The 12760-nt window shown below is 42.9% G+C and overlaps 1 protein-coding gene across 18 annotated transcripts in view; it reads right to left on the reverse strand.

Moving 5' to 3' along the window:
- Nucleotides 1–12760, reverse strand: part of PIEZO2 (piezo type mechanosensitive ion channel component 2) — a 472860-nt gene that overhangs the window by 120956 nt on the left and 339144 nt on the right. For 10 of the 18 annotated variants that reach the window (XM_045458722.1, XM_045458717.1, XM_045458708.1 and 7 more), the window contains exons 8-12: nt 11795–11957; nt 8850–8969; nt 5669–5707; nt 4579–4717; nt 1506–1654 (exon numbers count right to left, since the gene is read on the reverse strand). In XM_045458722.1, the coding sequence (XP_045314678.1) occupies nt 1506–1654; nt 4579–4717; nt 5669–5707; nt 8850–8969; nt 11795–11957 (610 nt within the window). The remainder of the gene's footprint in view (nt 1–1505; nt 1655–4578; nt 4718–5668; nt 5708–8849; nt 8970–11794; nt 11958–12760) is intronic. The other 8 variants (XM_045458723.1, XM_045458719.1, XM_045458710.1 and 5 more) reach the window with 3 other exon arrangements.

Below are 12760 nucleotides of genomic sequence, written 5' to 3' on the forward strand. Positions count from 1 at the left end.
TTAAAGAAGAGAGTTTGCAATCACCTAACGAGCTATCTTTCATTTCTTTTAGCACAGAGCCTGCCACAGGGTTCAAACCCACGGACCGTGAGGTTGGGTGCCCAACCAACTGAGCCACCCAGGCACCCCTGAGTCATCTTTCATTCCAAGGAGCTTTCTTTCTGCCACCCCTCTCTCAGATGTACCGCTGTCCTTACTAGAAGCTGAAGTTGATTGGACACACAGGTTGGTTCATTTGGTTCATCTTGAGGGGAGGCCTGGAGAAACCGGGTTCAGGCATTTCCCGCCCCCCCCTCACCAGAGGTATAGAATATATTCATTCTATTATCATTAAAGGTGTTCATGGGATCTCACCATTGACCACAAAATGTAGAAGAGTCTTGTGTTAGGTAAGTGTTAGGTGTCTCAAAAATAAATCAGATTTCCCATAAAAGTTTGTTTTTAGGAAGGGGACAAGTTAGACTTTCTTATAGCCCCTCTCTCTAGGCCGAAGGATGATGGTGATGATGATGATAATGAGGATGAGGATGAGGATGAAGATTTCTGAAGCTGTGATGCTGGGGACGGAAGATGTACCTACAAGTGAGTACAAACATGCATCAACTGAGCACTGAAAATCGGAAAAGCTCTTGGGAACTCTGGCTGCTGGATGTTCATATCAGTAAAAATTTTATTGCAGCTAATATGGAATACAGTTTCACTGAAATTTAAGATAAGATGTGAATGTAATTCTCCCATGTGAAGAAAATAAAAGCAGTTTATGGACAATCTTGAACACCTTCAGCGTCACATAGAAAAACTACCCAATAGATCCTTTTAAACTGGCAAAACAGGCAACCGTCTCACTTGTAAGGCTAATTTGAGAGAAATGCATTAATATTTAAAAGGAGGTTAAATAGAACAGAACCTGATTTAAAAAAATTTTTTTTTAATGTTTTTGTTTATTTTTGAGACCAGGAGAGACACAGCATGAGCAGGAGAGGGGCAGAGAGAGAGGGAGACACAGAATCCGAAGCAGGCTCCAGGCTCTGAGCTGTCAGCACTGAGCCTGACGCGGGGCTTGAACTCACGGACTGTGAGATCACGACCTGAGCTGAAGTCGGACGCTCAACCGACTGAGCCACCCAGGTGCCCCAGAACCTGATTTTTTTTAATGTTTATTTATTTATTTGAGAGAGAGAGCATGCAAGCAAGCAGGGGAGGGGCAGAAAGAGAGCGGGACAGAGGATCCGAAGCAGGCTCTACTCTGACAGCAGAGAGTCTGACGTAGGGCTTGAACTCACGAACTGGGAGATCATGATGTGAACCGAAGTCAGACACTCAACTGACTGAGCCACCCATGTGCCCCAAAACCTGATTTTTGAAATCTGTAGTATAAAGATGCTGGGAAAAATAAATACCCAACCATTCTCTGCCAAGATATTGGAAAGATTAGATATTTGTGCCAGTCACTAGAGGATGGTGGGGCATTTCTTGAGCATGCCGCTGTCCCATTTCATACATACCATCATGGCAATAAGGGCACAGATGTAACTTTGTTTCATAATAAACTGGAACACAGAGACCATGGCATGAACTTTAACACTTCGTTTCTCCTCATGGCTCCTTTCCTCCTCAAAGTCTTCCTTCTCCTCCCCTTCTTCCTCTTTCTTTTCTAGATGGAGAAAAAAATTACGTAACTATTTATGCTAATATGTGAATTCTGGATAAGGGTCCCAACTGCTGCACCACATATATGGTTTTAACAGAGACTTTTATTTAAGACTTCAGAGATTCTTTCCAACTGACAAAGCCCTTCAAATTCAAACAGAATGGCCTGGCCAGCGTAATGGAACCCAGCACTCAGAAATCCCGGAAAGAAAATTTCAATTTGAGAGGAATAGAAAGCAGCCTCAAAGATGGTCCCTAATAATCTCTACCTCCTGGTCTTCATGCCTTTGTGTAGTCCTCGTCCCTTGAGTGTGGGTGGGACCTTTGATGAGCTTCTAAAAAGTAGGAGGGATGGAATATGACTTCTAGGATTAAGTTTAAAAAGGCTATGGCCTTGCCTTAGGCACCTGGGCACTTTCTCTCATTTCTCACTCATTCTGAGAGAAGCCAGCTGCCATGTTGTACACTGCCCTAAGAAGAGGCCCGGGTGACAGGGAACTGGTGCCTCTGGCCAGCAGTCAGCAAGAACTTGAGGTCAGTCAACAACTACATGGGTAGATGTGAAAGTAGATTCTCCTCAGGTGAGCCTTCAGATGAGACCACAGCCCGAGCCAGCAGCTTATCTACAACATTATCAGAGACCTTGAGTCAGAGAAGCCCATCCTAGTCACACCCGATTCCTGCCCTACAGCAACTATGACACTAAATGTTTTAAGCCCTTAGGTTTGGCCATAATTTGTTATTCAGCAATAGATAATTAATACAAGCAGTATCTAGAGTATGGATAGAATGAAGGTGCAGAAAACCAACCAGCCAGCCAACCAACCAACCATCCAACCACGTTGCCAGTGTGAGCTCAGTGGCCCATGGTTTCCTAGGTTATGCCGAGGCAGAAAAGTCACACTGAGGATGAAAGATCATCTTAAAAAGCAAGAGAAAGTGCGGAGGGCTGAGGAGAAGGGGACCAGCAATCGGAAAATACGGGCATAGCACTTAAAGAAGGATTTCTTCTCAAGATCCTCCCCTACTTGTCAGGAAAACTAATTTGAATTCAAAGATGAAGTAACGAGTGCCACATCCCTTCTGTCCTCCTGTTTAAATTAAATGGGCTACGTATATCTGGGTCACACCAGGGAGTCGCTCTACACTATGCCAAGGAAACAGAAACCAGTGAAGAACCAGTGGCTATGCACAGCACCTTGTGCAGGCTCCAGAAGTGAGTCTCTAAGCGAGGGGCTGGTATTCCCTCCTACAGAAGCCTGCTGCCTTCCACCCTTCCACTGTGGGGGCTGAGGATTATAAGGGGAAGGCCACAGATTGGACACAGTGATGAAGAAACGGAATCTGATGGATTTTACAGCTCGTGGCGTTACCTCTCTGCTTGTAACACTGTCTGCATATATATATTCAAATTTGAAAATAACTGTCCAGCTTTTATGTTACCTTTGAAAGTTCAACTTATGATGTATGTGTGAGTGTGCCTTGTCAGCAGCCAAAATTGTGTTCATCTCTTTTTACGTTAGCTATGTGTAAAGAGAAGTGTATCTGGCTGTGACCTGAGCGTCCCAGACTTTAAAAGTCACAAATGCTGGCTCTCGGCCTGCCCCGTGTGATTCTGATGCCAAAGCACTGAAGACCACATTGCAGAAAGTACTGGATTTTCTTGAGATATTCAGTAAGTGAACTGCAAACTAAAACACTTGCAAACTAAAACACGTGCAAGTAGGAAGCAGAAATGGGTAATTAACCCATAGAGTCTGGGGCTCTGTGGAGACGGCAGGTGCCATCTAGGGCTGGGGGTATGTGTGGGCTGCTGGGTTAGGGAAGTGAACGTGGTCTGACCTTACTGAGGAAGGCTAGACAGTGTGACTAACCCTTTGTATTGCTAAGTAGATGCCAGGTCAGAGGCAACTTCGGGGTATACTGAGAACTATGCAGAACAATACAGTAGAGTAAGTCTGATGAAGAATTATGAACAAAAAATACATTAAGCTTAATGTACCAATCACAGGCTGGATAGTTGCTTGCCATTTACTTAAGGTAGGATCAGGTGTAACAACTCCAGGGTCAGTTCCATATAAATAGAGAGAAAAGTCCAGTACAGTTTTGCAGCCACTTTGACGCAAACGGCGTACTCTGCCTTTTCCCCCCAACAGTAAACTTAGCTAATTCTGTCGTTATGAACTGGTGATTGGCATGGTCCCCGTCAGGGCAGTGACAACAGTGGTTGAGTCAACGCTTGCCTCGCAGGAGTGAGGGGCTAGTGTTGCCAGATATTCACATTCTTCAAGAGATTCCAGAAATTTCCGTATCTCAGAGCTGCAGCTTTTAAAATGTGGGTTACTTTTTTTTTTTTTTCATTTTAGAAAATGCTGCATAGGCCAAACAAAACAAAATAAAACACAACCCAAGTCAAAGCCACCGATTTGTCATCTCTAGTATCTGCCTGCTTTCCTTCAACATAATAAACTGAGAGAAACGAGAAAAAAGGCCTAGTACAAGTTTGAGCCCTCTCCTTTTTTTTTTTATAGACAAAATAAACTCTTTCTAAAAATGGTCATCCATTAACCAGCAAAACTATTAACCATGATTACAATATCAAATTATACAAAAACCCAAACACACGCACACACACAGAGGTTTAACACTGTAAGTTGATGTGTTTAAAATAACTGTTTACCTTTTATTTTTCAGAGTTTGCCCCAATTATACCATTTATTTTATATACAAGGATAAAATACACAGAGAAATACGCTAGGGAAAAATAGAGAACTTGAGGAAATGAGCTTAATGATACTGACCATGGAAGACAATGCCCGTGTTAAAAGGAGAAAGAACCAACACAATAAACAATAAACAAGATACAGAGAGATGTTGAGCGTGTGCAGGAGAGGAGATCAAAGTTGAGGTATGATGTGCATCCCTTACCTGAGGAGTCTTCAGAGGGCTCCCACCGGTACTGCGGGGTGGAGTACAGGTCGGCTTTGGCGGGGCCGTTCTCTACGGGGAGACTGGGGTGGATGGTGTGGTAGTCTACGGGATTGCCATTCACGGTCACCAGCAGGCCCTGCCAGGGGAGCACGGGGCAAAGGCACAGCTGTGACAGCAGTTCCAGTTTTCAATGTGGACATACCACCTCCTTCCCTTACGCTAGAAAGGCATAACTCAACAGTGAAGAACTAAACGGAAGCCGGACAACTAATCAAGTATCTGCTTTAGCAAGATGAATCGCGTACATTCATTCCTGTGCATTCCTGTGTCCAAATCTATTTTCCACAGAGTGGTCCCAGTAAAAATTTAATCTGATCTTGTCTTGCACTTCTGCTAAACACCATGCAAGGCACCCTCTGTTCTAGGTATCAAGTGTAAATCCTGGAAAAGGCTGGCTGAGCCTTGCTGATCTGGTGTGATCATCTCTCCTGCCTCTGTTCTGATGGCCTCTCTCCCAGCCATCCCTCCAGCTAGTGCAACTCCAGATCGTTCCTAGGCCCCAGCCAGAGCACCCCTGTCCACACTTAGCACATCTGCGCATAGGACTAATGTAGTCTCATTAGCTGGCACCCCCTCTTGAGATCATTGCTGATGCTTTGCAATTTCTGTGCTGAAGCATTTCGTACACTATGTGCGATTTCTTGTGTTTTTTTTGTTTTTTGTTTTTTGGTTTTTTTTGCCTCTTTGGCTTTACGATATAAATATACATGTGTGTGTGTCCATGAACACGCAAGACTTCCTATTCAAATTATGTAATAGGTCTACCTGCAGAGCAAAATGCTTTTACAAACTCTCCAATGTGGCTTTTTACAAGTTTAAATATATTTTGTATGACTATACGCACGCTCATGTTACATGAGTTAGTGTTTCAACAGCAATAAACCAGATATAATTTCCATAAAAAATTATTCAAAAACGTCTGGAAATTTTATAGATTATTAAAATATACTCAAAGGAGCTAATTCCATTTATATCACTTTTACATCACTTACACGAGCATAAATGATAATTCTAAGAATATACTAACATCAGATGGTTTGTAGTCATCTTGGGTCATGGATAAAAGCTGCAAAAAGCAATGCAGGACAGCAATGTTAATATGTAAGCAAAAAGCATGGTAAAGTTTATACATATCTATAAAGTTCTACTTTACACATACCCATTCTTTCAACTAGCTGGATGCTAGTATGTTAAAACGGCCATGCAGAATATAAAGGGACAAGTCATTGAACTGGCTGTTGCTGTTTATTACAAGTGTTTTACAGCTGCTGATGTTAACGTTTAATTGTGACAGCAAACAACCAGTCATAAACCACACGACTTCAAAAGCTGATCATGTTTTTCAACTGTTTTGTTCTAATAGAATAAGCTGCTTCATTTAATACTCCTAAGACCCTTGGAGACGTCTGCAAAATTCTGAAAATATTTACTTTTCAAGGAATAGAAGTTTCATAATAAAGCAAAATTGATTTGTAATGTGTGGGGTGAGATTATTTTTAAGATTTGCATATTGTCTACCACAAAATAATTATTACATGACTGTGCTTTAAATTTTTTTGAACGTTTATTTATTTTTGAGAGAGAGAGAGAGAAATGCGAGAGGGGGAGGGCAGAGAGAGAGTGAAACACAGAATCAGAAGCAGGCTCCAGGCTCTGAGCTGTTAGCACAGAGCCTGATGCGGGGCTCGAACTCACGAGCTGTGAGATCATGACCTGAGCCAAAGTCGGAGGCTCAACCGACCAAGCCACGCAGGCATCCTAATGACTGTGTTTTTAAACTATATTAGTGCCAGGTGGTTTGGACCCTCCTCAAATAATAAGCGTTTGCTGTTCTGTGTTCTGTGTGATTCTCCGACCATTTTGGATCAGGACTCATTTATAATTATAAACATCACGGAGAGTCCCAAAGAGTTTTAATAATATGGCTCTTATCCATCAATATCTACTATGCTAGAAATTAAAATTGAGGCATTTAAAAAATATTTGTTAGTTTGTTCAATTTTTCTTAAAATTTAACATGCTAATAAAAATCATTTTGTCCAAACAGTTGTATTTAAAAAAACCAAACAGCGAAAAAAGTGGTATTATTTTATACTTTTGTGTATCTTTTTAATATCTGGCGTAAATGAAGACAGCTGGATTCTCATATCTGTTCGTGTGCTCAATCTGCCATGAGGTGTTATTCTGGCTGAAGTATATGGGGGAAAATTTGGCTTCAGCAAGCTATGCAGTTGGAAAAGGAAAGAGTATCTCAAAAGTCTAGCCAGGCAATTGTGGGCAGTTTTTTTGGTTTGTTTTCTTTTTAATACTACACCAAACTCAACAAGTGGTAGTAACCGGAAGATTAGTTGCAACATGGAATCTGAAAGTCTATCAGTGAACTTTTTACACTCTGTTACCTTAAAGTCCAATGATGCATTTCACGTGTGGGTGATTTGCTCCAGTGAGTTATACAGTCTCCCAAATACTGACACATTTCGTTACCCAATATTTAAAACACACACCCAATATTTAAAACACAATATTTAATATCACCACTGATCTCATCAGAGAGGTGCTCAGTATTGGGAAGTTTTCCAGCTCCGAAGAGTGGACGCAAGTTTTCTAATATTCTAATCTTCACTCATAAGTTCAAGTGTTACCATTGGCAATAAGTGCTGTCTGTTGCGTGCCTTGAAGTGACGGGCTCACTTCTCTTCTTTTCCAGTAACTATGTGCCAAATACCCATCCCTGAATCACCATAATTTGTCTCCTAGCAGCTCTGTCAAGTGAATCTGGTGTGCGGTGGGCAACGGTTAGTTCAGTTCACGCTTCCTACAACCAGCCAAGTGCTTTTCATCAAGATGCCCATCAGACGTTTGCAGGCGGTACTTTGTGGCGACTTCCCTTTTTACCACATGGGATATTAAACAGATGTGAGCTCTGATGTGGAGATTTAAAAAAAAAAACGGTAGCTATTTCTGGTTCATCAAGGATATTCTTTTTTTTTTTTTTTTAATTAATGTTATCTCATCAAGGATATCCTTAAATGAAATTGGCCTTCCTGCTCTGATTTCTGTGAGTGCGTAGTGGGGAAGGGCAGGACCGCGGCTGTAGGGTTTCGTGCCACGGCCTCGGTCTGTGTTTTTGTGTCACCAGAACAAAGGTCAGCACAGGGGGAAAAGGCACATATTTTAAATATTATTTCAAAAGTAGTTTTGAACCTGTGGATCCCTGTGAGGGTCTCAGGAATCCGCGGCGGTCCACAAACCTCAATTTGAAAAACTCCTGAGCCATCCTCTATCACCATCTGTCCTTAGGAAAAGGGGCAGGATAACCGGACACATAACGTGATGAGAGAGAGAGAAAGGTCCCTGGAAATACTCACACATCTAAGGGAACCACATGTACTCCACACAACTGTCTGCTGTCTTAAGCAGCCCATTTACTGTGTAGCCCTCTCTCTTGATATGACGTGACATGACAGCCATGCTTAGAATAAGAAAGACCATGTGCCTTAGGGAAACTAGCCTGCCACCAAATACGTCAGAGAATCTACTCCTCAATTCTCCAACAGGCCAGGAAGTAAATGCTTTGTGTTTGTCGTTACCACGTTACGAATGGGCAATTTTTAACAAGTCAATATGGCGCTGAGTTGAGTTCAAAATGGTCAATAAATAATCAAAAGGTTACATGAATTACCCATTGTGACTCACTTTTCCTCATCAACCCATACTGTTGCCTCAGAGTGGTAGGAGATACTTAATCATATTCGTATCGACTGTTTTGTTCTTCTCTAAGTGGTTACTTGAGTTATTATTGGGGCCGGCTACCCGATAGAGTGAAATCATTTTCTGCAATGTATTGCAACACTAAGACTTTCCCTGCCAGTTGTATTGCTTTGTTATATTTTGTTAGTTTAAAATAAAAAGTTTTTTTTTTTAATTAAGAACAATCTTTCTTTTTAGGATTAAGAGACTTCAGTAGAAAGTGCTGCAATATAAAATGGTGTTCTCATGGGGTATTATGGAACCATGTATTTCCTTCAGAAGCACTGGGTTCTCCTCTCTGAATAGAGCGCTCTGCTCTCAAGACATCAAAATCAAACTATTTCTATAAACTATAAGCAATCGGACTTTGCACGTGATACATGGCTCACGTTCAGCAACATTAACGCAAAAGTAGCAACATTAGTTAGGAAAACGGAAACTGATTTCTTGTGGCTTACTTTTCTCTCATCCGTTGGGTACTGTGTGGCATACCACAGGCTTCGCCTCCTCTCAGCTGTTATTTGGATGGGGCTACAAGCCAGGGCTCTGTCCTCTTCTTTGGTCCTGTCATCCTGCACCTAAGACACAGAATAACCCACAGGGCCAGCTCTGCTTCCTGAAGCAGTTCCCTCTGTGGCTTGGGTGACCCAGAGAGAGCTTTTCGTCTTTGCTCCAGTTTTTAAATTAATGTATACAATATGTGGAGTTTTATCAAGACGCTTTGGGCATGACACCAATACCACCCTGTAAATGCTAAGCACATCAATGTTAAATGTTCCTGATCCCTCCTAGGCCCCGTAAATCACAGAGATATGCTTCAATGTTAAATAGCCACAGCTTCTCACTGTGTATTCCAAACTGTACTAGAAGGCAGCTATGTACATGGTTCTGAAAGGAAGAACTTCCAAAAAAGTGCTCAATGAACTGTGTAACCCAGCCATGGACAATCTTTAATTAAGAAGAAATTTATTAAAGGTGGAATCATCCAGAGCTTATACACATGAATAAGGAAGAACATATCTAATGCACAAAACTGTCACTTTGCCTTATGGGACACTGGCCTAAATTAGGCAATTGGTCTAGAAGAGATGATGATGATGGAGAGAGTGTAAGGGGCAGAATACACTGGGTGCTTTTGTATGGTTTCTGAACAAAAGTGCTCCAAAAAAGGGCTTTAACCCACCGTTGACACCAGAGGGCAGGAAGGGAACTTAGCCTTAGTGCCCAATTTCCTGGTTCTAGTGTGCCACGGTAGAGTAGCCATGGGGAGCACCCAAATGCCCTGGTGGGAGCCCATATATTATTTAACTCTCGACACCTGTTTCTGTCTCTGTCTCTCTCTCTCTCTCTCTATCTCTTTCTCTCTGTCTCTCTCTCAAACATGCATCATAGACTTTTACCTCAGGACTCACATTTGATAGCTGACATTTTTCATGAAGGGTGCCAGGTCATCTGGAACTATGATATAACCAGCCACTTGTCTTCCATCAGTGCCTCAATGACAAAGTGCTGTGTCCCAGCACATTTAAAATATAGGCCCCTTGAAATGTTGACACTGGTATGAATTAGGCCCTGTTCTCCACACACCCTTCTAGACACTGTGGTCTGTAATCTTGCTATTAACTCTACCTTCTTTCATCCCCAGATGGCCCAAGGCTGAGGAAGCCAAATGTCTCTTGGGCCTATGGGACTATAATGCGGCCTTCACCCACTATGGAAGCATGACAACAGGGGTCACATGCTCCTGGCATGCTGGGGTGCTGAGATACCCCCCAGAGAAAGTGAAGGACACCTGTGACTCTTATTAACTTGAATGCCTTAATTTCCATCCCTCATAGGACACTGTTCAGAGACCATCCCCGTAACATATTTTAATTTCTTTTGTATCCACTTTCATTTGAGCAATGTGCACACCCTTTACCTTCTGTGTGTTTGTGGACGAAATGAACACAATGACTTCACTTGAGAGCATTTTACTGGCACACTCAAACTTTGAGGAGAGAACTGGAGGAAACTGACCATAAAATGATGGAGATTCCTTATGACCCCAGAAAACATTTTGTTACATGAAGCTGCTATCGATGGCCCAAAGAAAGACACCATATGAGAATCCTGTGAACAAGGCTGCCTCTGTGGCCCTTGGGTCTGCCTGCCCAGTGGGGTCAATGGATCACCAGTGGGGCACAGGACAGCGCCCCATTTCTGCAGGTAGCAGTTCTGCTGGGGACGGACGAGACACGCGTCTCACCCAGTTCCACTGTGCTATGTGACTTGGATCCCACTTACTTGTTTGGACTGCTTTTTCTCTTCTGGAACGTCCAGTTCCCCCGGGGGCACCTTGCCTAGGGTGATGCTCTATGCCTGGCCCCCAGCTTCATGTCTGAGAGCGTTGGCTTTCAATAAATATTTGCTGTCTGCCTGTCAGATGAACTGAATGGATGTGTAGATATAGTCTTGTGGGTGTGAACACAGAAAAGGCCCTAACCTAGAAGTGACAGGAGAGGAGGCGTGACTTCACGCAGATGGGCTTCCAGTCAGTGAGCTCCCCCCACCCCCCAGAAGGTGCTGGATGAGAGGTGTGACCATCGTTGTCTACACTACTTTCCTCCCTCATGTGCCAACAAGCTCCCTTACAACTGAGCTTCTTATAGTCAACTATGGGGAAAAATGAAAGGGGCTGAAGTTTTCTGTCACCAAAAAAGGAAAAGAGAGAAGCTACCCAGACTCTCTGGTCCTGCCCTCAAAAGTGCCTTGCCCTTGTTAATACCTCACAGGAATAAATCATTCCTCTGTCGTGCCTGAAGGAGACCCCCAAGTCCCCATGCCTCACAGTGGGGGTACTCAGAAGGCTACAGGCCCCGCTGAGAGCTGGGGTGTCCCTATCCCATCCTCAGACATTAGAGGTCAGAGAAGTTTCTGAAACTCCAGTCACCATGATAACAGGCTGTGTAGTCACTGAAGCTCTCGCTTTGCTGTCAAACATGAGTTTGAATCTGATTTCTACCGCTCAGACCAATGGACCTCTCTAACCTCGTTCTCCTCATCTCCAAGATGGGTATGATACTATTCTAATTCTTTCAGAGTTATGCAGTGGATTCAGTGAGATAATGTCTACGGACAGCCCATCATATGGCATTAAGTGCTCAATGCAAATGTCGTCCATTCTCCTCACCAGGGACCATTCTCAGCAGCACGTGGTGATGTATTGAAGAGACCAGGCTTTGTTATGAGAGCACTTGCATTTGCATAGTGCTCTGTGCTGAAATAAGGCACCAGAACTAGAACACTCCAGTTGTTTTGGAATACAGCATTGACCGCTCAGTGGTTAGTAGGAATGAACCACTTCTCCTGGAGTTTCCAGGTTCCTTGGCATATCAGATCACCAAAACCCTTTTATCCTTACAAGGGGTTCCTGTAGCCAGATGCGGATCAGAGTTGCCAGCGTATAGTACATCACCAGCAGGACTATGGGGTTGGCATGGTGATACCATGACAGGTCTGGGTTTGCTACGATCTTCCACGTGCTGGAACAGTCCGTTTGAATGACTGATTTGATACCAAACAACCTGTTTAAAAACAAAGAAAAACATCAGAAAAATACAATAAACTATATGTCCCTAACATAAAATAAAAGCAGGTTTTTGGGGGCGCCAGGGTGGCTCAGTCGGTTGAGCGTCCGACTTTGGCTCAGGTCATGATCTATCTCACGGTTCGTGGGTTCCAGCCCCGCGTCGGGCTCTGTGCTGACAGCTCAGAGCCTGGAGCCTGCTTCAGATTCTGTGTCTCCCTCTCTCTCCGCCCCTCCCCTGCTCGAGCTCTGTCTCTCTCTCTCTCTCAAGAATAAATAAACATTATGAAAAATTTAAAAAAAAATCTTGTTTTTAATATACTCATGAGCTAGTCCTAGGTTAATCCATCCTACTCTAGATATTTCATTACTCTTACATATACAACTACATCTTTGTTAGTTTCAATTTTTTTAATGTTTTTTTTTTTTGTTGTTGTTTTTTGAGAGAGAGACAGACCAGGAGCAGGGGAGGGGCAGAGAGAGAGGGAGACACAGAATCCAAAGCAAGCTCCAGGCTCTGGGCTGTTAGCACAGAGCCCGACGTGGGTCTTGAACCCACGGACCGTGAGATCATGACCTGAGATGAAGTCAGACACTTAGCCAACTGAACCACCCAGGTCCCCCTATACAACTACATCTTTAAATGACATATTTATGCATGTACGTAATATACATATAAAATATACATCCTGAAATCATATATATATATATATATATATATATATACACACACATATATATATATATATGAGTGTGTGTGTGTGTGTTAGTATGTGTGCATGTGTGCAAAATCGATGCCAA

The sequence above is a fragment of the Leopardus geoffroyi genome, chromosome D3, assembly GCF_018350155.1.
Source record: "Leopardus geoffroyi isolate Oge1 chromosome D3, O.geoffroyi_Oge1_pat1.0, whole genome shotgun sequence".
NCBI classification, from domain to species: Eukaryota; Metazoa; Chordata; class Mammalia; order Carnivora; family Felidae; genus Leopardus; species Leopardus geoffroyi.